The sequence below is a fragment of the Dicentrarchus labrax genome, unplaced genomic scaffold (genome assembly GCF_905237075.1).
Source record: "Dicentrarchus labrax unplaced genomic scaffold, dlabrax2021, whole genome shotgun sequence".
Taxonomy (NCBI): Eukaryota; Metazoa; Chordata; class Actinopteri; family Moronidae; genus Dicentrarchus; species Dicentrarchus labrax.
Genome location: NW_026136722.1, coordinates 21,280,979 through 21,306,500, shown reverse-complemented (window position 1 = coordinate 21,306,500; position 25,522 = coordinate 21,280,979). Strand labels below are relative to the sequence as shown.

General features: G+C 41.8%; 2 protein-coding genes across 4 annotated transcripts; both read right to left on the bottom strand.

Annotated features, from left to right (window-relative positions):
* Positions 1-267: 267 nt before the first annotated feature.
* On the bottom strand, positions 268-14,266 carry lin7b (lin-7 homolog B (C. elegans)). Of its 3 annotated transcripts, XM_051387047.1 has the most exons (7): positions 14,126-14,266; positions 13,283-13,483; positions 10,501-10,619; positions 5,038-5,109; positions 3,020-3,229; positions 1,823-1,986; positions 268-871 (listed from the first exon to the last, which is right to left on the bottom strand). In XM_051387047.1, the coding sequence occupies exons 2-7, from the start codon at positions 13,356-13,358 to the stop codon at positions 850-852; spliced, it is 663 nt and encodes a 220-aa protein (XP_051243007.1). In that variant the 5' UTR covers positions 13,359-13,483; positions 14,126-14,266; the 3' UTR covers positions 268-849. The 3 variants fall into 3 exon arrangements, with proteins under 3 accessions (XP_051243007.1, XP_051243008.1, XP_051243006.1); XM_051387048.1 differs by lacking the exon at positions 14,126-14,266 and having other exon boundaries at positions 1,777-1,986; positions 13,283-13,561; XM_051387046.1 differs by lacking the exon at positions 14,126-14,266 and having other exon boundaries at positions 13,283-13,559.
* Positions 14,267-14,289: 23 nt separating this feature from the next.
* snrnp70 (small nuclear ribonucleoprotein 70 (U1)) lies at positions 14,290-24,481 on the bottom strand. The gene is made up of 10 exons (XM_051386928.1): positions 24,278-24,481; positions 23,761-23,914; positions 23,597-23,659; positions 21,761-21,815; positions 21,601-21,665; positions 21,418-21,480; positions 20,000-20,081; positions 15,972-16,073; positions 15,664-15,763; positions 14,290-15,578 (listed from the first exon to the last, which is right to left on the bottom strand). The coding sequence occupies exons 2-10, from the start codon at positions 23,905-23,907 to the stop codon at positions 14,840-14,842; spliced, it is 1,416 nt and encodes a 471-aa protein (XP_051242888.1). The 5' UTR covers positions 23,908-23,914; positions 24,278-24,481; the 3' UTR covers positions 14,290-14,839.
* Between the last annotated feature and the right edge of the window lie 1,041 nt (positions 24,482-25,522).

Below are 25,522 nucleotides of genomic sequence, written 5' to 3'. Positions count from 1 at the left end.
TTTGTTTTCTTTAACTCCACAGCTCCCACATTTGTCACTGGTCCCTTTCCCAAGCACAAACAGTGTCATCTAACCCTGTGTATCCAATCTGAGTCATGCTATGATGATGTTCCTTTCTTTATAGTCTCTAGATACAGTATCTTATCAAACTATGGTATAGACATACTGTAAGTGTTTCAGAAAAAAGAAACAAGTTTGTTAGCAAACAAATCTCTCAGTTCTTAAACAGAACCAGCAAAAGTCCTGTTATGTCTGAGAAAGCCAGCCTTTAGTTTACACAGTTAGACTTTATTTCACAAATAATTATGCAATAAATGAATACACAAATAAATTAATACTAAACAATTCTCAAAACCTGGACTACGATGGCCCCTGCCAGCCACTGATTTAATTGTAGTTCTTCATAATGCTAATGGTTAGCCCTCTAGCTGGGACATCCGTCAGCTTTAACACGTTTCCTTTGCTACTGAGCTCTAACTGCAGACAGTGGACACTGCTGAGGAGTGCAGTGCACTACATGAGAATGCAAAAGTAAAACATGAGAGTAAGGTTCCAGTTAAGCCACACTAAAGAGAATGTGTTGCCCTTATGTAACAGGATGGTTTCACACTGGGGAGGTAAAATTACAGGCATGGTCCGACAATAAGCTTACTCTGCATTTCTCTAAGAAATGGGTAAAGAGGGAGGGGACAAAATCCTAAACTGCAGTGTTGGCTTCATGAACAAGTTCAGGTAACAGGTGTTGGCAGGCTACTTTGGTTTTTTGCTTCTCATCTACAGTCTCGCCTCCCCCTGGGACAGAAGAGTGAGGAGGGTTGGACGATGAGTTGGATGGAGGCATTGGGTCAGCTAACCCCTGGACTCCAGAGATCTGCAGGAAGAGAGACAGAGCATTACGCTGCATGCACTAAACTATACTGCAATAACTTCCGAGACATACGGCCACCATAATAATCACTAAACCACAGCTAAAGTACCATGTTGCTAGTGCTAGTCCTTGTGTAGAACGTCCCTGCGGATGCTATGAGAAGAACATCTAACCATACATTAAGTAAATGGTGATCGCTCTTACGTTGTTAACACACATTCTTTAGGCCCCATTTCCACCTATATGTGATCACATCCAGATACAGATCATATATCTGTATCTGGATCAGGAATAATACATGTTATAATGCAATTGTAAATGCATGGGGCATATATTGCACTTCTAGAGCCCATATAGCCACATCACTTCAGAAGTGTCTTGGCAGACAGGGGCCCGCTTGTATTGATTACTTTCTGACTACAGAGGCTTTCAGCTGTCTTCATCAACATCACCACACCCTTACCTTGCATATCTTAGTGCTTCCTAGTCTTTCCTTAACCAGAGACAAGTGTGCCAGCTCTCCACCTATCTTATTTGTAAACTGAGATCTGATCATAATGGAGGCAGAATTGGGAAAGATGGGGCACTTAATAAGAGCGGGTGTAATTGCAAAGGTCTGTGATCAGATATCATTATTCCAATAATGTATCCTAAAACAGATCACATTATAAGACAAGTGGAAATGGTGTCTGGACTTTCCAATGCATCAAACCTGGATGTCTTTGAATTGTAAGTGAAAACCCACACAGACCCAAGGAGAGAACTTCCAGTATGTATTGTTGCAGTATGATGATTTTCAATATGTTAATCACTGAAACTATATGCTGTGATGATTAGTATGTACTACAAGTAGTTTAGAATTAACATGTAGTATAGACTTGGCACACGCTGACAGTGTGTACCCGTACATATATTAACAGTGGTGACGGGGTGCAGACTAACGAGCAGCCTCACGAGTAGCTGGTGTGCTGCTGTCGTCTCCGGGCGCTCCTCATCTTCTCAAAGCGAGCCTCCATTTCCTCCAGGACCTTTGGGGTGTAACGTACCACCAGCTTGACTGAACCCTGGGCAGCCTTCAGCAGCTCCACCGCCTTCTCATGGTGCTCCCCCTCAACGCTCTGCATCACACCAACACACAAGAATCTCAGACCGCATGCTGTGAGGGACCAAAGGTCTGCAGGGTGCCACTCATATCAGTCACTACTGGGGCTGATATTTTTTCCGCTATCATTAATCATCTAGAACCTCAAGTATTTACATTGAGCGTGAATATCAAGGCAAAACACTACAGGCAAACACACTGGTCAATTTTGAGATTTTGGGCAATTGTGTCTTTTTTCAGACAAGTGGAAATAAAATGCCCAAAATACACATTTAGGTGTTTATTTTACTACACTTTTACCTTGTCTGTGAAATCTATACTTCAGTAGCACTTACATACACAAAACCATTAAGTTTTATTCCTATCTACATTCTGAAACTTTTTACAGAGGCCTGGTTTGTGGAATATTTTATAACCAAAAACATGGTGAGAATTGACAAATGAGCTGGCTCTTTTTTGCAATGTTTCTATTAATATCTCTGCGATACTGTCTGATCTGTAGTCTCTCCGCATCTATATTCTTGTAATAGCGTACGTGGTTACAGTGCGCTAAGAGGAAGAGAAGAGAGCAATGTCTGCCTTTCAGCGTGCCTAATTGATGGGTGTCTTTGGTAAGAAACTAACTTAAGTTTAAATACTCCACTATTTTTGTGAACTTAAGACTTTAGAACCCATTCAAAGCACCAAAACAATTGTTCCACACAAGTAAAGGTGTGTTTTCACAAGAGATTTGAATAATTTCAGAAATCAGACTACACACAGGACAAATATTCCCTTATTCTATAGATAGCTTAAGTCTTTTGATATAAAACACATGCGTATATCATGTTATGCAAGTCTTCAATGTTCACATTCCTGTATTTCCTGGAAATGTATGCAAATTGGAACATTGAAATTAGACAATGCCTCATTTGCATATTTAAACCAGCAATCTCAGAAAACTAATATGAAATTCTTAACTCTCAACTGGGGAAGATTCATGGTTTATCCTTTTAATGTTGTTTTAAAACTGGCATTAAAATTAACCTCTCAGTGTGCTTCAGTCTTACCACTCCATTGACAGACAGCAGCTGGTCTCCTCTCTTAAGCCCTCCTTGGCGGTCAGCCACCCCCCCAGGGATCACTCTGGAGATGTAGATGGGGGAGTTCTGCTCTTTGCCCCCCATGATGTTAAAGCCCAGGCCCTCTTCCGTCTTGGGCAGCTCTACCACCCTTGGGTGGGCATGGCCCTCGCTGGCTGCAAAGGCTGCCACTGTGGCCTGTCAGGAGGACACTGTATGATCAGTGTGATATTTCCACATGAAAATGGTTATAAAATGAGTTTGTGTGCCTTTCATCTCCAGTTACATTCCTGAATTTATATTTTCCTGACCTTGACATCGACGTTGCTCATCTGTGTGGTACAGCACACAGTACACAGTGGGCGGTTCATTTAAATGAGGCAGTGCCTTGGTTGAAACTGGGGTAACCCAACTGTACACTGAAACAGCACCAGTGTAGATTTGTACAGCTTGTTGTAATCAGTGCTCCTGTTCATACTGGAAGGAATCCCTTCCTAACATACTTCCAATGGAAGCAATTCGGAATGAAATCCACAGCCCTCATTCTGTGAAAAAATATCAAAACCGCAAAAGGCCCTATCTATAGCCAGCGTTTGGTTTGTCCCTTCTAGGAAAATGTAGTAACATGGCGGTTCAACATGGCCGACTACCTACATTCAGGTGAATAAACACAAATGAAAACATTCCTGTGAATATTATATTCCATTTCTGACAAATAATGTTACACACTGGAGATTTTTGGACAGTCTGTTGCTCCATCCATTGCATTATTTAGAGTAACTCCCCCAGATGTTAACCTAAGCAGAGCTCAAACCGATATTGTTGCCTTTAGCTAATGTCTGGCCTGAAGACTCATGTAAATGGAAGGACTCTTCACCTCCAACATATGGACACTGGATCACAGATGTTTTGTACTATTTACAGTTGGAAAAGATCTGCCATTCAGCTACGCATGTGGCAACCATTTTTAACTTTCAGTTAAACGTACACTATGATCCCTATGCAACGTTACTCCTGTATACTCATGTATATCTACTAAAGTAATAAGTATTTGTTGTTTTACTATTCTGACCTCTAGTTTTTATTTTTATTTTAGTTTACTACAATGCACTTTGCACTGCCTAACCAAAATAACAGGGGAGCTAGGAGACACTAGGGATGTTCCTGGTAACTAATTTTGCAGTTGATCAAATGAAAATTTTAGTTTAGACTAGTTGACTAGTCTAGGTAATTAAATGCTCAGAAAACAATTGATATGTCATTGATTGATTGACTGATTGATTGATTGACAGCCTATATTATCTATTATCTCAGAATAAGGAAGGATATAGGTTATACGCATTTGACGTGGGGTCAGTTTGTTACATTATCGGCATTTCTGTCAGTAAACACATTGGGATACTACTAAAATTGGCAACATATGGCCAATAACACAGCGCCATAGATTATTATAAATGAAATGAAGACACTATTTGTGTTATTAGATGAAGAGAGAGATTGCTCTCCTGGCTGATTGATGGTTGTGGGATAACCTAATATATGATGCCTTTTAAGTTTTCATTTTATATTCTCTCCACCCCTGGCTGGATCCACTTTTTCTAAACGACAAACGCAGATGATGGCATCAGCGATGATGTAAAGTTAAGTGGGACAAAAATGACGGTGGTATTAGAACAGGGGTGAGGGGCTGCCGCCTGCAGGGGCTGTATCCCTGGCTGGTGGTGGGTGGCTGCGTAAAGACGCAATTAACCGATGTTGTAAAATATGATAATTAGTTTAACTGACTAGTTTTTCTGGTCTCGACTAGCGAGATCAGTAACTTGTAACCAACTAGTTGACTAATAGTGCACAACCCCAGGACATACCCACAGTCCGTGCACCCAGGAACTAGCACTTTACACTGGTTTGCTGTGCTAGTTGTGCAAATAAAATGGCCTGATATCTCTAAAATAATTCCTTTTGTGCATTACTGAAGTGCTCTTTAGTTATAAGTTTGCATGTAATACCTTGGCTGTTGCCTGTGCTCGCACCTCCGGTCCTCCGACAATTTCCAGAGTGTCATATAGCTGTTCATATACCTGAAGGACAGCAGGGGAGAGCACAGGTGAGTTGGACCAGCATTAAAGCGATACACACTGGATACATAGATGATGGACATTACAAACATTCAAAACAAACAAATTGAACCTGACAAAACTTGTCAGGTTCAATTAAAAAAAATCACGATTCCAAATACATGTGATGGTAAGCCATGGTGAGATGGTGTGATTTTTGTGCCCAAGAGGTCTCGTTGTTAGTACTTTGATATACGAGTTTTCAAAGCAAACAAGGGGTGAACAGTTAAAGGGATAGTTCACCATTCTGGGAAACATGGCTACTTGCTTTCTTATCACTTTTATGTCAATGTGTTATATAGAGCTGGAGTCAGGACGTGGTTAGCCTAGCTTAGCATAGCATGACTGGAGACAAGGGGGAACAGCTAGCCTGGCTCTGTCCGCAGGGAAAAAAAAAAAACCCAACCCCAAAAAAAAAAAAAAAAAAAAAGAGCAAAAAAAAAAAAAAAGGGAAATTTTTTTTTTTTTTTTTTTGCTTCCCTTTTTTATGGGGGGGGGTAATATTGGATATTTGCTAGGCCTAGGTGGCTCTGTCCGCAAAGTTTGATAGGTTGGTTTGTCACACCATCCCACACCTCTAAAGCTCACTAATGAAACTATGGGACCGAGCCAGTACCATTTACTAAGTTTTGATATAAAAATAAGTACATTATAAAATTTGCACTTCTTAATTTTTAAAAAGGAAGTGGGGTATTTCTCCACATTGGTATGTCTGATTAACACCAACCTTGGGTCAAGAGTTCCTTATGTCTTCATTAGGCACCGTGCACATTTTCAGGTCATCGCAACAAGGTGGCGCTGTTTAAAATGAAGAAGTTTATATCCGCATCGGCAAGTGTGATTAAAACGAAACTTGGTACGATGATTGCCCATGGCTCCCTGAGGCTCCCCTGAAAAGGAAAAAAATCACGCCACCTGGTGGCGCTCTGGTGGCCGGGTAAATCACTCTGCGGAAACCATAATAGTTATGAATATGAAATTCACAGGACATGTGTAGACTGGTGCCTGTAGCTCACATACCAAAAATTGTGTTTGTCGTGTTTGTAGAGCCCCCTACAGGATTTTTAAAAAGCAGCCCTGGCGCCACGTTTCCCCGATATGTATAAAAAAAACTCGGTAGGCATGTGTAACGTGCCGAAACGTACAGAAAAGCCTCTTGGACCCATGCCCCAAAACCCACAGGAAGTCGGCTATTTTCATTTTAATTTTCACTGTCGTAGGCTATTTTGCGGTTATTTTCACTTTTTGGGCTTGTATTTGAAGGAACTCCTCCTAGGGAATTTATCGGATCTGCTTCAAATTTGGTCAGTACAGTGTATGGTACAGTATGGTGCTGACTGAACACCGTGCTTTTTGTGACTGTACGTTGAAGGTCGTGTCCGTGGCGTGCCGCCAAAGTCAGCCACTGTGATGCCCTTTCCGGCATTTCAGGACTTTTAACCAACTCCTACAGATTTTATCATATTGACTTCATATTCCATCACTGCAATCTATACATATTGGTGATCATAAGTTAATCAAATATTTACTGTCCGTCTGAATTTCCACCTGTCGCAGTGAAGACTCTCTCTATGTTATCTATCTCTATCTCTAAGTGTTAGTCATTTGCAGTGTCTGAAATGTGTGACAACGTAGAGTGGTCTCCCTCAGCTTCTGGCGATGAGGGCTTGGGAGTGGGGTGACGTGAAAATGTCATGTTGTGGTCTGCGGCCGCAGCACGCCCCGAGTTTCGTGCGGTGCAAGGTCCCGCCCAACGCTGCTTGCAGCTTTAATTAACATGTTGTATTTGGTTTGTTTATTATGATATTTTTTTCATTACTTAGTTGAGCAGCAGTAGCTCAGTGTGACAGACCACAGACCACAATATGGAGTGTAGACTAGTAGCTGGAGAGGTGCCAGTTTCACCTCCTGTGCACTGCCGAGGTGCCCTTGAGCAAGGCAACCTAACCTCAAGAAACTGCTCATGGGGCGCTGCTAACGTGGCAGCCCATCACTCCACCATCTCTCTCCCTGTTGCATGTCCACAGTGCATGAAGTGTGTATTTCAGTATTTCAGTGTGTGTGTGTGTAAGAATAAAAAAGAGTGAAAAGAAGAATTTCCCCAATAAGGGATCAATAAAGTATCTATCTACCAATCTATCTGAATTAATTAATAATTAAAGCTGCAAGCAGCGTTGGGCTGGACCTCGCACTCCGAGCAACTCGGGGTGTGTTGCGGCCGCATCACCTGCTGTTGTAACACGTGCGGACCACAACATGAAAATGTCCCACAAATCAGCTCAAAATCGCCACCCAGCGCTTACTTCCTGTTGCCAGTAGGTGCCGCTATCACTATGTCTGAATATTGTCATGTAGACGTGTTCAGGGCAGAACTCTTATCAGACAAGTGAAGTTTGGAGCCGATTGGACAATGTACACTCAAGTTATAGCGAATTTGTGTTTTGTGGCGGTACATCAAAATTTCCCGCCATGCCACAGACACGCGCCCTCACCACAGTCATCACATATCATCAACAATATGTTTTGCATTTTATACGTACATTTCAGCTGGATCTGATCATCCTGCTTGGAGTAGAACATGATAAGTATAAAACGTGATACTTCCTGTTGCCAGTAGGTGGCGCTATCACTGCGTCTGAATATTGTCATGTAGACGTGTTCAGGGCGGGACTCTTATCAAACGTGAAGTTTTGTTTTGATCAGATAATGTACACTGAAGTTGTGAGGATATGTTCAGGCTAGGACTGTTACAGAATATGTGAAGTTTAATGGAGATTGGACATTGTACACTGAAGTTGAGTACTATCTGTTTATGGCGAATGGTCGAATTTCAATGCAACGCCACAGGCACGCCGTTTGACGGAATGTCTTTAGATTGCGCTGATTAAATTTGAAGTTGATTGGATAAATTCTCTAGGAGGAGTTAGTTCATATACAAGGCGAAAAATCACAGAAAATGAGCACGGAATTCAAAATGGCTGACTTTGATGCCACACCACGGACACGCCGTTTGATGGAATGTCGTAAATAGCACAAATTTGAATCATGAAAGACTTTAGATTGCGCTGATTAAATTTGTAGTTGATCCGATAAATTCCCTAGGAGTAGTTTGTTCAAATACAAGGCGAAAAATCACAGAAAACGAGCACGGAATTCAAAATGGCTGACTTTGATGCCACGCGACGGACACGCCATTTGAATGTCGTAGATAGCACAACCTTTAACAAGCACCATTATTTGACTGTACTGACAAATTATGAAGCAGATCCGATAAATTCCCTAGGAGGAGTTCGTTCAAATACAACGCGAAAAGTTCGCCGAAAGTGAAAGTCAAAATCAAAATGGCCGACTTCCCGTGGGGTTTGGGGTATGGGTCCAATTCAATTCAATTCAATTCAATTTTATTTGTATAGCGCGAATTCATAACAGAAGTTATCTCAGGACACTTTTCAAATAGAGCAGGTCTAGACCAAACTCTTTATAACATTAATTACAGAGACCCAACAGTACCACCATGAGCAAGCACTTGGCGACAAGGGCAAGGAAAAACTGCCTGTTAAAAGGCAGAAACCTAGGACAGATCCTTTGACTCTAGGTGGGTGGTCGTCTGCCTCGACCAGTTGGGGTGAGAGAGAGAGAGAGAGAGAGAGAGAGAGAGAGAGAGAGAGAGAGAGAGAGAGGGAGAGAGAAAGAGACACAGACAGACAGACAGACAGACAGACAGACAGGTGCACAGCAACAATAGTATTGGCAATGGAAATCTAGCAGGACCATGGCAGGAGGCTCCACCAGGATCGATAAGAACCTGCGAGACGAGAAAGCACAAGAACTCCGGGGAAGAAGTGAAGATAGTAACATGCATTAATGGAACATGAATGAGCGCAGAAAGAGAGAGGAAGAGAGGAGCTCAGTGCACCGTGGGAAATCCCCCGATAGTCTAGAGTCCAAGAGGCTTTTTTGTATGTCTCGCCATGTTACACGTGCCTACCAAGTTTCGTACATAGCGGTGAAATGTGGCGCCGGCGCTGCTTTTTTAAAATCCTGTAGGGGGCGCTAAAAACATGACAAACACCATTTTTGGTATGTGAGCTTCAAGCACCAGTCTACATGTGTCCTGTGAATTTCATATTCATAACTATTACGGTCTCCGCACAGTGATTTACACTGCCACCATAGCGCCACCCAGTGGCATGATTTTTTTTCCTTTTTAGGTGAGCCTCAGGGAGCCATGGGCAAGCATCCTACCAAGTTTCATTTTAATCACACGTGCCGTTGCAGAGATATAAATTTCTTCATCTTAAAGAGCGCCACCTAGCGGTGATGGCCTGAAATTGTGCACGGTGCCTAAGGACGACATGAGGAACTATGGACCCAGGTTTGGTATCAATCGGACATACCAATGTGGAGAAATGGTCCACTTCCTTTTTTGACGAGAAATCTACAGGAAGTCTTAATTTTAAAGCGTCCTTATTTTTTGAAATTTAAAAAATGTTCAAATTACTTTTTTTGCCAGGGCGGTCCCCAGGTGCTAGATGAAAAACTTTGTGCGAATCGGACAAAGTGTGTAGGAGGAACACAAAAAAGTAGTTGAAGGACATTTCGTGCTATAACGAAAAAAAATTATAGGCGGAAGTGGGCGTGGCCTATATGGGGAGATTCAACTCCATTCACCGAATGCGTGGATATAAGGTTTTTGAATGTGCAACAAATGATGTGGGAGTTATTAAGTAACAAAAAAGTCAAAATACTTTTCTGAATAGTAGCGCCACCTAGTGGCAGACCCAAAAGCGACATATCTAATATCCCCATTTTCACCAGGCCTGACAACTTTGCCAAATAAAATTGAGTTTTCGTATATGTTCAAGGGGGCAAAAATGCAGTCAAAGGGGGCTAAAAATAATAGGTAAGAAGAAGAAATTGAGCAAAAACAATAGGGACCTCCAGCGGTTGCTGGCTTGGTCCCTAATTAAAGGTCCAGTGTGTAGAATTTAGTGGCATCTAGCAGTGTAGTTAAAGAGTGCAAATTCTTCACTTTACCCTCCCCTTTCAAGTGCGAAGGAGAAACTATGATGGCTGCAAGCACGCAAAAAATGCGAACCCCCTATCTAGATCCAGTGTGTGGTTCGTCCGTTCTTGGCTACTGTAGAAACATTGTGGTTCAACATGGCGAACCCCAGTTAAAAGATCTGTAAAAAGCAATGGATGCTTTAGATTCTAGGCTTTTGTTTAACGTGCACAAAAGGCAGATGCTGAGTGTTGGACTAACCATGGTGACACCATGTGCATACCCTCACTACATTAGGAGGGAAATATTAAGATGTGGAAATACCCCCACACTCTGCTGTAAGTGCATACCTCTCTGATAGCAGCACAGAATTTGCTCTGTAGGACTCTCTGCAGGGCCTGCAGTTTGGGAGGAGGCAGCTCACCGCTCCGCTGCAGCCGGTCCAGCAGCTCAATCACTCTGCACACATCTAAAACACAAACCACAAACCAGGCTGGATTAGCAACAAAGCAAAGCAGGCAACTGTCCCTGAAGGCCCCAGATCCTCAGGGGGCTCCACAGGCCCAGGGGTTTGCAATTACTATTATTATAATTATATTATTATTCCTTTTGTCATTGCACAGTGAGCAACAAAACAGAGTAGCAATGATAATTCATTCATTTAAGTATTTTGATTAATTGCAAATGATAACAAAAGCACAATAAAAAAGTACAACGTAAAGAGCTTTAAGGTGACGCCTACCAAATCATGAAGTCCTGTCTTGTAGTGGGGCCCTATATTTAAGATCTAGTATTATGCCAATATTTTGCATATTTGTAAGAAATAAAATGATCACAAACTGATCTGACGCAGCAACATTTGCGCATTCAGTACAGGAATACTGGTTAGAATCTTTGGGCTGGGTAAAATGGGTTGGGAGAAATGCGCAGGAGTGTAGGACTTGGGAGAAACGGGTGACTGAGTATACTGAGTATACAGCGACCTCGTGTGAGGAGGGCCAACAAAGATACTAAGATAAATAGCCGTGGATGCATGGAGGGGCCCACAGAATAGTGGTTCTCAGCCTTGAGTAAACTGACTAAGTGACATATTTTATGGATATTTCATTATATTCAATGCACAATAATAACAGAACAACTGTACAATTAACCAAAACACAATAACTGTTGGAAATTTGTGTAAAATGAGAGATTTGAATGAATTTTGAGCAGATTAGGTCCTGTGAGTACTGATTAGTGATTCATTTTCCTGATATTTTAAGGATCACATTTTTAATAATCATACTAACTTTATAGTCTTATTTTTGACAAATTTCTTTTACTTGTTCTATTAGCTCTTTGGTTGTTTTAACTGTGTATTTTACTAAAGCAGGACAGGCTTTTCATAAATCCACCATCCCACTTCACAAAAAAACCCCATAACTGCTAAATTGGTCAGGCCCATAGTCATCATAGGCCATTACTGGCTACCAGATCTGGCCCACATGTGCACTGTAATTCATTGCTGTATCTGGGACGAGTGTAAGTGGGCTGTGTGGGCCGTGACTTGGCCAGACAAATTTTGCTATGTGGGATCATGAAACACCTCTAAAAGCATGGTGACAACTGTGGAATGCAACCATACCTCAAATAAACTCCTGTCAATGGGCAAAACACACAGTGGCGGATCTAGAAGGGTGGCAGCTGCTGCTGGCCACCACAGTTTAAAATAAAAATCCCGTTGTGTTTTTGTTCAAATCAAAAGTAATGGAATATTCCCAGTTGCTGAATGTAAACTTTTCCATCTTCCATGGTTGCAAATTGAATCCAAGGATGTAACTGAATTGTAGAGGAAGCCAACAAAATTGTAAAAAAATATTTTTGTGTCTAACTGTCCTTGAGCAAGATACTGAACCCTGCTGTGCATCAGTGTATGAGTGTGTGTGAATGCCCTTATTTTCTGTTTCTGATGAGTAGTTGGCACCTTGCATGGCTGCTGTTGCCAACTGGGTTTGAATGGGTGAATAGGTGAATGTGACATGTAGTGTAAAAGCACTTTGAGTGGTCGGAAGACTAGAAAGGCGATATATAGGTACAGTCCATTTACCATTTAAATACGGAAGGGCCATGTATTCATACAGAGTTAATTTTCTCGAGATAACAATATAATTAATTTGAGATCTTACGATAACGACGGTGATATCCATGGTCAAATCAGCCGCACTTAAATTTACAGTGTATTCACTTCCGGTTTTCAAAATAAAGGTATCAAGAACAGTTAGCTATAATTCGAACCTACATTTCAAATAAAATATGTTACATTAAAGTGTTTCATGCGCCCATGATGAATAAAAAACATACTTAATATCAAGCATTTCTACTGCACCAATGTGGAGAAATGCCAAAACAAAGGCAGGTAAGCAGGTACAAATATGGAATTTCATTGTTGAATTGTTATCTCAGGAAAACAAAGTTTTGTTATCTCGAGATCTCGAGATAATTAACTGTTATCACGGGAAAACGGAGGAAATAAAATGTATGAATACATGGCCCTTTAGGGCTTCCGTATTTAAAGTACAACCCATGATTATTTCTGTGGCTCCACCCCTAGAATCACGAGCCATATAAACAGTTAGATGACATCACAATGACAGTGCAGTTTACTCCTCCTTCATTTAAACGAACGTGTAACGGGACTGTTTCGCCCGTGCTTGACCGCACCTATAACGCGTCCGGGGCACGGGCTCTACTCACACCGTTGCACAGTGCGGCAGCACACACAAGTTAAATCATATATTGTCAAGGCCCGTACGATAGGAACCCGTGCGCAGGGGCATTCCGAGCATGTTCCCATAAAGGATGTGAACATTAACGCTAGCTGGCTCACTGTGAATGGATTCCAGCTAATGACGTTTACTATGAGAAAGAAACGAGCGTGGGGCGCTCTATAGGTCGCGTGATAGGCCGAACCATCTCAAACATAAGGTTAAAAATATTTGTAGTTTGTATAATAACGTTAGAACAAAACACCGTTCTTTGTGGTCAATGTCATTAGGTAATGTAACTGTACACAATGCCACAGTTTAAGTAATACACATACATTGATATTAGCCAGGAGATTATGCTGAAGCTGTGCGGCTCACTATGCATTACCTCTTTCTAGACAGAGCGGCTCTGTCATGGCCGCCATGTCGGCTTCCTTGGCAGGATGGTAGTAAGAGGACATCATTGTGAGCTCCTCCGCGTCCAGGCTGCTCCCCTATTTAAATTGCGTAGATGAGCAGAAAATGGGGCTTACAGCGAGGCGTGGTCCATCTTTTAGGATGATACGGTCAGCAGACTGGAGACGATGGACTGAGGACCGAGATGCTACAGTGAGGATCAGGCAGCACAGGCAGACGCAGCAGCTTCACTACGTACTGACTGTATAATAAGAACACTATATAATCACTATCTACGTACGCGCACGCACACACACACACACACACACAAAACCGTTTTTTTCCTCTCACGTCAATTTTGAGCTATTTTTCTTCCACATTTCTTCTTCAGACTTTTGGAAATACAAAGCATTTGTTTATTTTACTAAACATTTTCAACATATTTAAACCTCACACCTTCCCGTTTTATTCTTTATTCTGAAGGTTTTTACAGAGGGCTATCGTCATACACCATTCATATCTCCATTTTTATGACTTGATGATTTTATTAATAAAAACATGGCCATCATTTTTTTAAATGGCTGTTTACCATAATTTTCTGCTAAATGAAGATATCCAAATTCCCTCTGTAAAAATGTTGACTCCAATGTGTGAACAAAATGAAAACAATTCTCACTTCTATTCTTGAAATAAATGCAAATTAACACATTTTAAGTAGAGGCTGCCAAATTTGCATATTTTAATATAGTTTCAGAAAACCTGAATACAAAAAGAGAATTGTCTTAAAATCAGCTGTGGACGTTTCATGGTGATTATTGGTTTATAATGTGTTCACCTGCTGTAGTCCTGTTTAGCAGATTCTAGCTGCAGTGGCCCTCTTACTACATATGGTTTTTGGGATACGGTACATCTCAGACACTGGTTTCCATTTGTGCTGTATGAAAATCTGGCTGTGGAGACATGACATCAAGTTGACCATGCAAATCTAACAAACGGATATAATTTACTTTTTTTTTTTATTCCAGAATGAATAAACAGAACAGCCCTCAAATGTCACATAATACTACATTTCCTTCAATTTCACATACATTGAGCAGAAATTGGTCACTGGGTCCAAATGAGCATACAATCTAACTGCTTTATGAATCTGTAAATAAAAGACAACACAATCTACCCATCTAAAAACAAATAGAGCTCTGGTTTACACAGTTCATCCCAAGCAAAGTGAAAAAAACAAAAACATACAAACCTATCTTGAATCACTAAGGTAATCTGAAAACATTTAGTGGCACGGATTAGTTGGGCAAAACAGGAAAACTGCAACTTTAGTGAGATCAAAATCAGTTATGTGTCAACTGTGTGTGCAACAGTATCAATTGGAATTATTTCAACAGGTTCTTTACAGATAGGAGAAAGCTAGCTAGAGGTCTGGTGCTGAGGAAGCCCCAACATCATTTAGGCTTCCTGTGCCTTGATAAACAGTTATGGGCCATGTTTAAGTATGAAACAACTTATTTATGAGTGGGGGCCCGCTGGGAGAGGGACCTTATCAGTACTCATCTCCTGGTGCCTCCATCTTGTAGCCATTCTCACTGGAGCCATAGCCGTCACCCGATGGCACTGACTGCTGGTCCATCATCATCCCGTCTTGACTGTACTCCTCCATGTGGGGCGGTGCTCCTCCTTCATCCTCATTGCCAATGTCATCCTGGGGCCCAAGGTCGTCTCGTAGGGAGCCGTGGCGCTCCTCTCTGCGGTCCCCCCTTTCTCTGTCCCCGCGCTCCCTCTTGTGCTCCCTGTCTCTGTCACGGTCTCCCCTGCGCCTGTCTCTGTCCCTGTGGCTGCGCCTGCGGTCTCTGTCCCTTTCTCTTTCCCTGTCTCTGCGCTCCTCCACACCCTCCCCCACTTCTCCTTCATGTTCCTCCAGCATACGCTCCCCACCCTCAGGGGCACCATCTCCCTGGCTGACCTCCTCTCCATCCAGTCCCTTGCCTCTCTCCCTGTCTCTTTTGCGATCTCGGCTCCTGCTCCTTCTCTTCCGTTCTCTACTCCTCTCTCTACTCCTACTGTCTCCTCCCGTTGCCCCCCCACGCTCCCTCTCTCGCTCTCGACGCCGGCTACTAACTCCAGTGTCTTCTCCCCCTCCAATCGGTCTCTCTCTCTCCCTCTCTCTCTCCCGTGAACGGGTACGTCTGCGTCGTTCGCGGGATCGGGACCTCCGGCGCTCTCTGTCCTTGTCCCGGTCGCGCTCCCGGCTGCGCTCTCTCCGGTCTCCGCGCTCCCGATCACTATGAGCAGGATAAACCAAAGACTGTTATACACAGCAGAACACACTTTTGTACAAAACCACAGGTCTTCCATGAAAGTACTCACCCCCCCAGGGGGCGATCATCGTAACGTGATGCATCATCTCTGCCAGAGTGCTTAATGTTGACATCAGCTCCACCTCTTCTAGTGCCACCCAATCCACCACCTAGTTACAAAAAAACCAAGAAAAACCAGAAAATAAAGTTAAACGTGTCAAGTCCACACACCCCTTTGAGCTACAGTCAGGTTGTGTTCAGACACAACAGCACTGCATCAAAAAGCACAAAGCTGCTTTGGTGTGTGGATGCATTGCTACTAGAGATGCTCCAATAGTGAAATAAAAACTTAATGTGAATACAAAAGAGGCTGCTGACCTAGCCTGCGAGGATGCCATCCTTTGACAGTGCGTCCTCGTTCCACGTCCACCAACACCCTTCTGCCATCAATCTTCTTCCCGTCCGCATGCTTGTAGGCGGCTGGAGAAGAGGAATGGGAAAGGAAAGACAAGAGGTGAGATAGTAGTACGACTACATCAATGTGGCCAAGGAAACAAACAGTGCATCGTTATACTGACCAGGAGCAGGCGAGGCCGAGATGGCTGCTCTCTGGGTAAAAGCCGAAGGATAATGGGAGTAGACTTCCTTCCACCCGATGAGTGATTGATATGTTACGTTTTAGCTGCACCATTAACCTACCCAGCCATTTTAAGTCGTTCTGGTTAAAAACGGCAGGAATCGCAGAATTGCGTGGATTAGACTTCCAATTTACTTAGAGTGCAGCTTCTTAATATATTAATACTAAACACGCAGAATGACGAGACATTTTGATAAATATTGATCTCTCACACAGGTTTGACTGTGGCAAACTAAAACACTCAACCTGCAGTTAGTGTGACAGTCTTAAAACAGTTGCTGTACTTAACCCAACCTGCTGGAACACTTGACACGGTTTTTATTTACAATAAAGCACTGCTGTTATCGTCATTGTATTGTGTAACAGTGAATTCACTAGCTGTGACAAATATATATTCCAAGATTGCAAGCAGTGTGCTTCGTGTTTGGATTCGGAATAAGTAAAATCTACAGCTTGTACCATGTCCTGACACTTGCTTTAACCTTTAATATCTTACAAAAGCTTAAGAATACATTAGTGATTGTGCACACACAGAACAGCACATCACTAGTCAGCCAAATTATATTTATCTTGCACTATAACACTGTAACAGTACAGGACTTTCCGTCCAATATTATGACAGTAGGCTGTTCTGTTGCAGTGGCTTTAATCTACTGAAACCTTTTACAAGCTTCATAACGGAGCAACATGATGGAAGCAACCAGGAGTATGAGCATTTCCAACCACATGTACACTCCCCACACCTCATCCCATTATACCACACAACAGTCTTTAGATCCATCTTGTATGATGGAAGGCGAGATCCAGGTGGCTCATCCTGGCTGCTACACTGGTCTGATGTGGTGATGATCCCTGAGGGTAAAACCTTCAAGTCCAAGAGGAGGGCCTTACCAAAACCCATCAGTTATAGCATACAGTCTGAGGGCCTTACCAAATCCTCACATATACAATCTGAGGGCCTTACCAAACTCCCTCACTCTACACAGTTGATGGTCTTACCATGATCCCTCACTTACAGGTCTTATGAAAGTCTCTGCCCCAGTCTTCGGGCCTTACCAAAATCCCCTCAGCACCAGAATGCACATACTGTCACAACACCTCTATCAGGGGCCTTACCAGAACCCCTCCGCTTCCAGTGTTCACTAAGGATGACAACATCCCATCCAATAATAGGGCCTTACCAAACCCCCACCAGTCCTACCAAAACTGACCAACTGGAAAAAGTAAAAAATAAATAAAATAAAACAAATAAAATAAATAAATAAAGAACTAGCTACCTTCCTTTCAGGAGTTGTGTTATCACAACCCCAACCAACTAATGAGAAAGAACTTTTGTACCAAGAATTCAATGAAGTCATGTTCCTAACGCTGTTATGTCTGAGATCTAAAGTGGCCTGAAATATTAAACTGAGGGCGTACAGTGTCTAAACTTCACTAACATGTCATAAACTGAAAGTGTAGGAACTATTTCTTTGACCATACTATTGTTATGAATTCATCTGTAAGGCTACAGTAACTAGTATCTAACTTAAGTTATGTAGTGAATAAATAATGTATGAATAGCCCATTTAGCAGAATTACCAAGAAAATTCCCCTCATCTGCCTTTTCTGTTAAAGCCAGCTCAGATGGATTAGTTTTAGTATTATGCACCAACCGTAGGTGAGATTTGAACTTTTTCTAGGTTAAAATGGGTGTGTGAACTGTATTACAGTAATACAACCGCCCAGCCTCCTAAGGTTTTACTACTACTTACTGCAGTTTGGGGAATGCACTGGCAAAGAAATGTGTATTAATCGTATCAACAGTATGGATTGACATGCACAGGCAGCTGTTTACAGTTGAGTTAATACCTAGCTTTGATTATTTACATCTTGCAATGGCTTTTTAATTAGCACATATATATCGCAGAATATTGGAGCCTAACAGACATGATGAGGTGTTATAATTTTAAAACTTTACCAGTTACTCACCTGCAGACAAGAAGCTACCAACAGTTACACAATACTAATGAACACACCAAAGAGTTTTTTCACTCAACGGATTTAGGATTTCTATTCATTTTAAGTGTTTTAAATACTAAAAGACCCATACAGTTTTGCTGTGTGAAACGTCATCACAGATTCTGAGGCATTCTGTTAACTCAAGTGACTCAGGGCTTGTTTTTGGTTTAAGCAGCTGTATAGCCCCGAATTATTACATTAGTTTAAATCTTGATATGACCATTCAGGCGTTTTTTGCACTGGTTTAAAACATTATCACAACATTTGAAGGAAAATAAATAATTTCCAAGCTCTATTATGATAGGAGTGAAGTGTTTAGATAGGTGGCTTCTCTGCCAAGATATATTTACACATTACTGCAATGTAGTACTAAGCAATAGGACTATTTTTCTGAAGAGCTGCAACAAGTTCTGTCAACCTGCACAGCATTAATCACAACAAACTCCACCAGAAGCCGGTGGGATTGTCTTTCCTGTTCACTGACCTTGTGGCCCTCTATACAGCTAAGTTGCTACTGCAAAGTGTGATCCCTCAGTGACCTGAGGTGGCTTTCACATAAAGGGCAGAATCATTGGGCAACATTAATACTCTAGTAGTCAGGGGTGCGTTCAATGGTCAAAGCCTAAGATCCAAGTAGTAGTAATTGCACTGAAAGCTCTTTAGGGCTTGCATAGAAATACGCTTTACCCATTGAACGTAGCTCCTCTTCCCTATGTAGGAGATGGAGGGTGGAAAGAAATCTTACCCATCATACAAACCCATTATACCAACCATATACTGAGCTGTGGTAGTAGGGTGTAGATGTATCATAACCATCATCATCTGCCAGCCAGCTCTGGCCAATAGCCATCACAGATTGGCGGCTGCAGTGGCAATGAGAACAACACACAGTTAATATACTGTTTAGCCCCACATCCCCCCTCAGTTCACCCCCTGCTATGACTACATGCTTGCTGTGATTTAGCAACTCTGGTCTTGAAGAGCTGATGGCACAAATATCCCAGAATGGTGTCATTGTGTTAGATGGCACCATTCACTTGTCTAATAAGACAGTACTCTGTTATTCACTGTAGCATCACCAGCAGCTTAAAATATCTCACTAGTGTGGTGACGTTGAACTAATCTCACCATGACCAGGGTTGAAGACCACCAATAAAAACTAGACAAACAAGCTCAATACCTAATCATACACAAAAGATGGGTTTCCATACAGCCCATGACACATTTCTAGTCGAAAAAAATAAAATAAAACCCATTCACTGCTTGGTGACCAGCCTGACCTTGTGCTTACCATTAAGAGTCCAACCAGGAGAGCTGCTCTTCCACAGAGCTACAACGCCTAACAGTTAAAAGACAATGTGCCCTTTGACAGGCAAAGATGTTCAACTTCACAGATGAAAGACAGTCCTCCTACTTTTCCCATGATGCCCCACTGAATGAAGCAGTTCCCCTTCATGACTATCGGTCAACTGATGACACGCATCAAACACAGACACACATCACACAACCACCAGACTCGGATTTCAACATGCAACATACGTCTTTAAGATGTACTCTGATTCCTTTGATGCCATAAGCATTAATTTGCTCATTAGGCAGTGGGGTGTTAAAGAAAGCTACCACCCCAGTATCATTATATAAATATCTACATAGAGTAAAGGAAAGAGGGTTCAACTGAAGAGCCACCTTGCATGTCACAGAGGTCAGTCTTTGTGGACATGTGATCATAAATAAAGGTTTTGGCTCAACGCTGTACAGTGGTACTCACAGTGCATGTCTCGCTCGTGCTCGTATTCGATGAATGCATAGCCCCGAGGCTTCCCCGTCCTCTTGTTGTAGACTATGTAAATCTGGAACAAACAGGCATGGGCACATTGGTTAGCTGTGTGATTCATCATTACACACACACACACACACACACACACACACACACACGTGTAACACCCCCTGTACATTTACACATCACATCATGTGCATGCCAACTAATGCTGCCATACCGGTGTTTTCAGCACAGAAGCCGAGCATAGCTGAAACACCTGCTGTAACTCTTCAATAAGCAGCAGTGATTTTGCCTTAAGGAGTGCCCCAGTCAGGGCAAGCTGTGCAGCGTGTATTGACAGGGGAGCCCTAACTGCATACCCCCCCTTACTAATACTAATCTGCAATACAGTCTGATTTCTTCATATACATTTTATGGGGCCAAGAAAACCCTCTAGTAAATGAATCATTCAGTATACACAATGCGTTTATATGCTATGTACTCCAGACCATAAATAAACCATTTAAAAACCTATATATTAAAAAAGGTAGAGTCCTGCAAAAAAAATAAAATATACATTGATATACAGTGAAACTACCATCATCTTCATACCATCCAGCACAAATGTCAGTGTCATGCAATCTAAAACCACAACCTTCTAACAAAAACAACGACAGTTTAATCAAACACCAATTTTATTTTTTTTTTTTTTTAAATATAAAAATAAATGCGAGTTGTGTTACACCGGCTTTCACCAGCCTTTCCTGTGCATTTAGATGTTTGAGTTCTGTGTATGACATATGCTCATATCCAATTTCAATTACAACTACTGAGAATGTCCTCTGCGCAGTTGAGCTGCTGTTAATGCATATAATCTTTATTAGGGCTGTAACGGTTCTGAAACTGAGACCGAAATCGCAACACAAAAGTCCACGGTCTCCTGTCGCAGATCAGAGAGACAGAACCGCGACACGCTCGCCCCCTTGACTGCTCTCGTTAAGACAGTGTAACTGCTGCGGTGGCCATCAGCAGTACGTTTCATAAACTCACCCGTGATTCAGTTTTCAAGTGCGCCGCATGTGTGTCCAAACCGAAAATAACGTTAGTGACATCTGCAGTGGTGCGTTCACTGACGCTCTGTAATGTAAGATTTCTGCCGTATCCGCTTTTTTGAATGGATAATGTGTCTGGATACAGATGGCATTTTAATACCAGGTGTAAACAGATATTTTGTCCTTGCTGGTCATGGGTCCCTGAGGTTTCAGGTTAAGTTTTGAACAGTCTATCTGTAAGAGTTCTAGATGGGAATGTGAATCAAGGGCTGTTTTCTACAATATAGAATGAGTGGGTGTAATTAAAGTGTAGTTTGTACAGTAACTAAATAAGTTAATAGGTCTAGACAAGAGAGAAACATCAGTGAAACGTACCCGTTTGATGGGGCCATAGACCTCAAACTCACGACGAAGCTTGGACTCTGTAGTATCGTAGTTCTAGAACAAAGACAAAATACAAGTGGACATAATCACTTATTAAATCATATTTGCTTAATCCACAGAGCTTGTGTAAGGAAACTTGGGGAGGAAAAGTATGTGTGATTTTAACATACTTACCACCCGCGCAACAAACAATGTCTTGAAGGCATCTCCTTGAGCATTGGGGTCATTATGGGGATCCCCTGACAAAATGCAGTAAGGAAAGCATAATTAGTTGAAGCCAAGAAACCACATACAGTGAAAAGAGTTTGTAGTGTATGCCTTAGTGAAAACTTACAAAGCTTGAGTTCTGTCTCCACCACTGCTTGCCTCCTCTCAATCTTCTCTCGCCTCTGTATGAGCAAAAGATTTGCAGGAAATGGTCAATCACTGGGGAGAGATATCTGGAAATGTATCATGAAGATGCTAGTGCTTGCTTGGGATCACTGCTCCTGTCTATGTGCAGCAGTCCCATTAACTGCTGGAAAACTGCAGCAAGGTAAATGGACCTGTACTTGTATAGCGCCTTTCTAGTCTTCCAACCACTCAAAGTTCTCTCTTTTACACTACATGCAACATTCACTCTTTCACACACATTCACTCAGTGATGGCAAAGCCCATCGAAGAGAAACTAACGCATTCACACACAGATGCAGGCATCAGGAGCAATTTGGGGTTTAGTATCTTGCTCTAGGATACTTCGACATGTGGCACCACGAGCCAGGGATCAAACCTACAACCTTCTGGTTAGGGGACGACCCGCTCTTCCTCTGAGCCACAGCCACACACAATCTGACCAACAGTCTCTCCCTACATCAGACAGTTGTTTATTTGCTCCGACCAATCAAACCTTGCTTATCTTATCCCTACAGTCTTCTGTCTTATAGCTTCAGCTGCAAAACCAGTGTAACTGGTATTGAGGATCTTGAGGAGGAGGTATTGAGGCTGGAACACAATCCTAGTGAGCTGATAACATGTCTCTCTCGCTCTTATTTCTGCCACAGATAGTGAAACAAACTGAATGTAAAAATAAATGAATCCCTAGCAACACAACTGTGCTAACTGCTGTTTTCACTGTGAAGTACAAGCAATGCAAGCAAAATAGACCAAAACTATTTGAACATAATTCCTCTGCAAACGCCAACATAAATCTGGAATTATCTGGATAAATCCCATCTCTGCTATATATTTTTTTTAAATGTGAATTCATACCAACAACTTGGATGAATAAATAAGGAGCAAAATACCTTAAAGCATGAGAGATAATAGGACTACTAAAACAGACAGAAGCGTATATGACCAAACAAACCTGCAACAGCTAATGTTAAAAAAGGTAAGACAACATTACAGGGAGGAAACCTCACTACAGCTGGTCAAAGGGGATTATGTTGCACAAGTCTATTCAAAAATGTAATCTTGTGCATTATGCCCATAAACCAATACATAACTATGCCATCTACTGACCAAAAGATGTGACCCTCTCTGATGTGCTACAGTCAGCGTATCATTTGTTTGCCAGCAGCGTAGATTTGCTGCTGTAGCTCAAACCACTTACACTTGTCCTATTATTCTTTACAGCAAATAATTACCCGAAATTCATTTAAACTTACACTTGTTCTGCTCCAGCACTCACAGCTCTCTCCTGTAAGCATTTGTATTTTTACTAATCTCAGTTGTTCAATTACACGCTATTGAGTTCTGCTACAGTACTTTAACATAGCGATGGCGTCCCTTAAATCTCTTGCACTCTGTTGCTCAGTGTGTCAAATGTTGAGCTATTCTCGCTACACAGGACTTCAACTGTCTTGTCAATGTTGGTCAAAAGTAGTAAGTGAATTATGTTTTTTAGCCCATAACTAACTTCAGATCAGTGCTGTAAGAACTGAAGCACAACCTTCATCAAGTCTGTGCCTTTTGCTGACAATGATCAAGTCAGTGAAACTGCAATTACTTTTACTATGCTACTGGAGTCAAGGTTTCATCACCACATACACCAGCCAGGGAACTGTTCTTTGTTAAGTCACTGCAGTGTTGTATTCTGATTATAGACAGAAAGCCAATAGTGTCTCATAGCACATGTGTAGCATCGGCAGCCAGAAGCAGCATCTTCACAGGCCATGATTGGGGAACTTACCTTTCTCTCCAGCCGCTCCTCCCGGGTCTCTGCTCTTGTTGGTGGAGGGGCATCTCTGGGGTCCTGATCACAAAGGGAATATCAGTGCATATTCAATGTAGCACTTAAGAAGAAAATGTGCATAAAACAATGAACACGAACATTAAACATGGTTAAATATTTACCTCGAAGTGCCTGATAAATGGTGCGATGCCACTGTAAGGCTGGTTGTGATGCTTCTCATGGGGCAACTTCTCTAGCTGGGGCAGGAAAGGTATGGGGTCCCGCGGTGCAAACAGGGCCAGTAGGTTTGGGGGTAAAAACTGCGTCATCTTTCACCTAAACAACCAGTAGAGGCTTAATGAATACCATAACCATGATAGCACACCGGACACGTTCCAAGCTTCTAGCAATAGATGGCAGGCCAACACCAACAGCGGAAGCACTCACGGTGGTTAGCTTCATGTGCTAATTATTGTCTTTATCGACGACTACCGTACTAGCCTCACGCTATTGTTTACATACAAACTGCGTATACATTAAAGATAGAAACTATACAACAATGGTTAGCACTCCGGCTAGCATCAACAGCTTAACCAACTATCAACACCGCAACGTTAGCTAGTATCGAGAATTCAGTAGAGCGTTGCATTAGCCATCAAGCTAACTATGCTAACAAGGAACCACGAGTTTGATTCTTACCTTCTCTCCTCCAGTGCCTGGACAAATGTCAGACAATGGACCAGAGGAACGCGGGTATGATATATGCCGGTCTCCTGGACAAAATGACTAACGCAAAAGTGTACAACAATGAACTTAAAAGCGGACCGCGCTGGGCGCCCAGACCGTGTGGCGACAGGTAGCTGAATGTGTGCGAGCTGCTGCTGCTGTTCTCCGCAAGTAAAATGGCGGGCTGCCGTAAATCGCAGTCACCTGACGTAAAACCAGCGGGTCAGAGTCAATGCAGCACAAAGCACCACCAAGCTGGTGATACTGTATCAGAGCGGATTTTAACCAAAGTTCAAGTGCAGTGTCAAACATATGATTTTTATTTCTGAAGCATATGTGATTAAGATGTAAATACTTAATTCTCAATAATTCAACCCAAATCATTTTTACATTAACCCTAGTGAAAAAGTCCTATATATAGGATTTTCATCTTTTTAAAAAGAATCCTTTAAGATTCCCATCACTTTTAAAAAATCCAATAGGAATTCTATAGGAAAAGGTTTTCATTCCCTTTATATGGACATGGGGATCAGGACATGCACAAGAGGTCACCAAAGCTTCATGGGAGGTTGTGAGGCCTTCTTGATTTTAAGGCTTAATAAGAAAACTTTAAAAATATACACAGATGGCCTATATGTCAGCATTTGGTTCAATTCTGTGAAGAAAAGTAAATGTAAATTGTCTAATAGAACAATGGCCACATGCCAGGGAAAACAAAACACTGAATTTGTCAAAAAAACAACAAAAAAAACAAGTCTTGTAAGTATGCATGATGTTGATGAAAATGATAAAAAAAATACATTATCCAGACAAAGGATTGTAATTGTTCCCTAAACAAGAAATCCAAATAACAGTTCTTGTGTGATACTATTTAGGTTCACTGTATAATTTTAAATAGAACATGAAATATCTATAAAATATATAAATAATGAGGGGTCCCTTAAGGAAAAAGGTTGGGAACCACTGGTATAGACAATTATGAAATACCTAATTCTTATCAGACGGGGATCCCTAAAACTACATCTTAACAAATACAGGTCCATTGTCTAATGTGTATCAATTTGGGGGTCCTTGACACCAAAAAGGGTGAGAACCACTGGTTTGGGTAATAGGATTGTTTTTAAATTAAGAAGAAATGTCTATACAACCACTAATCCATTCTTATGGTGGGATTACCGTTTAAATATCCCTCAGAAACCTGCACCTAAGATATTTTTC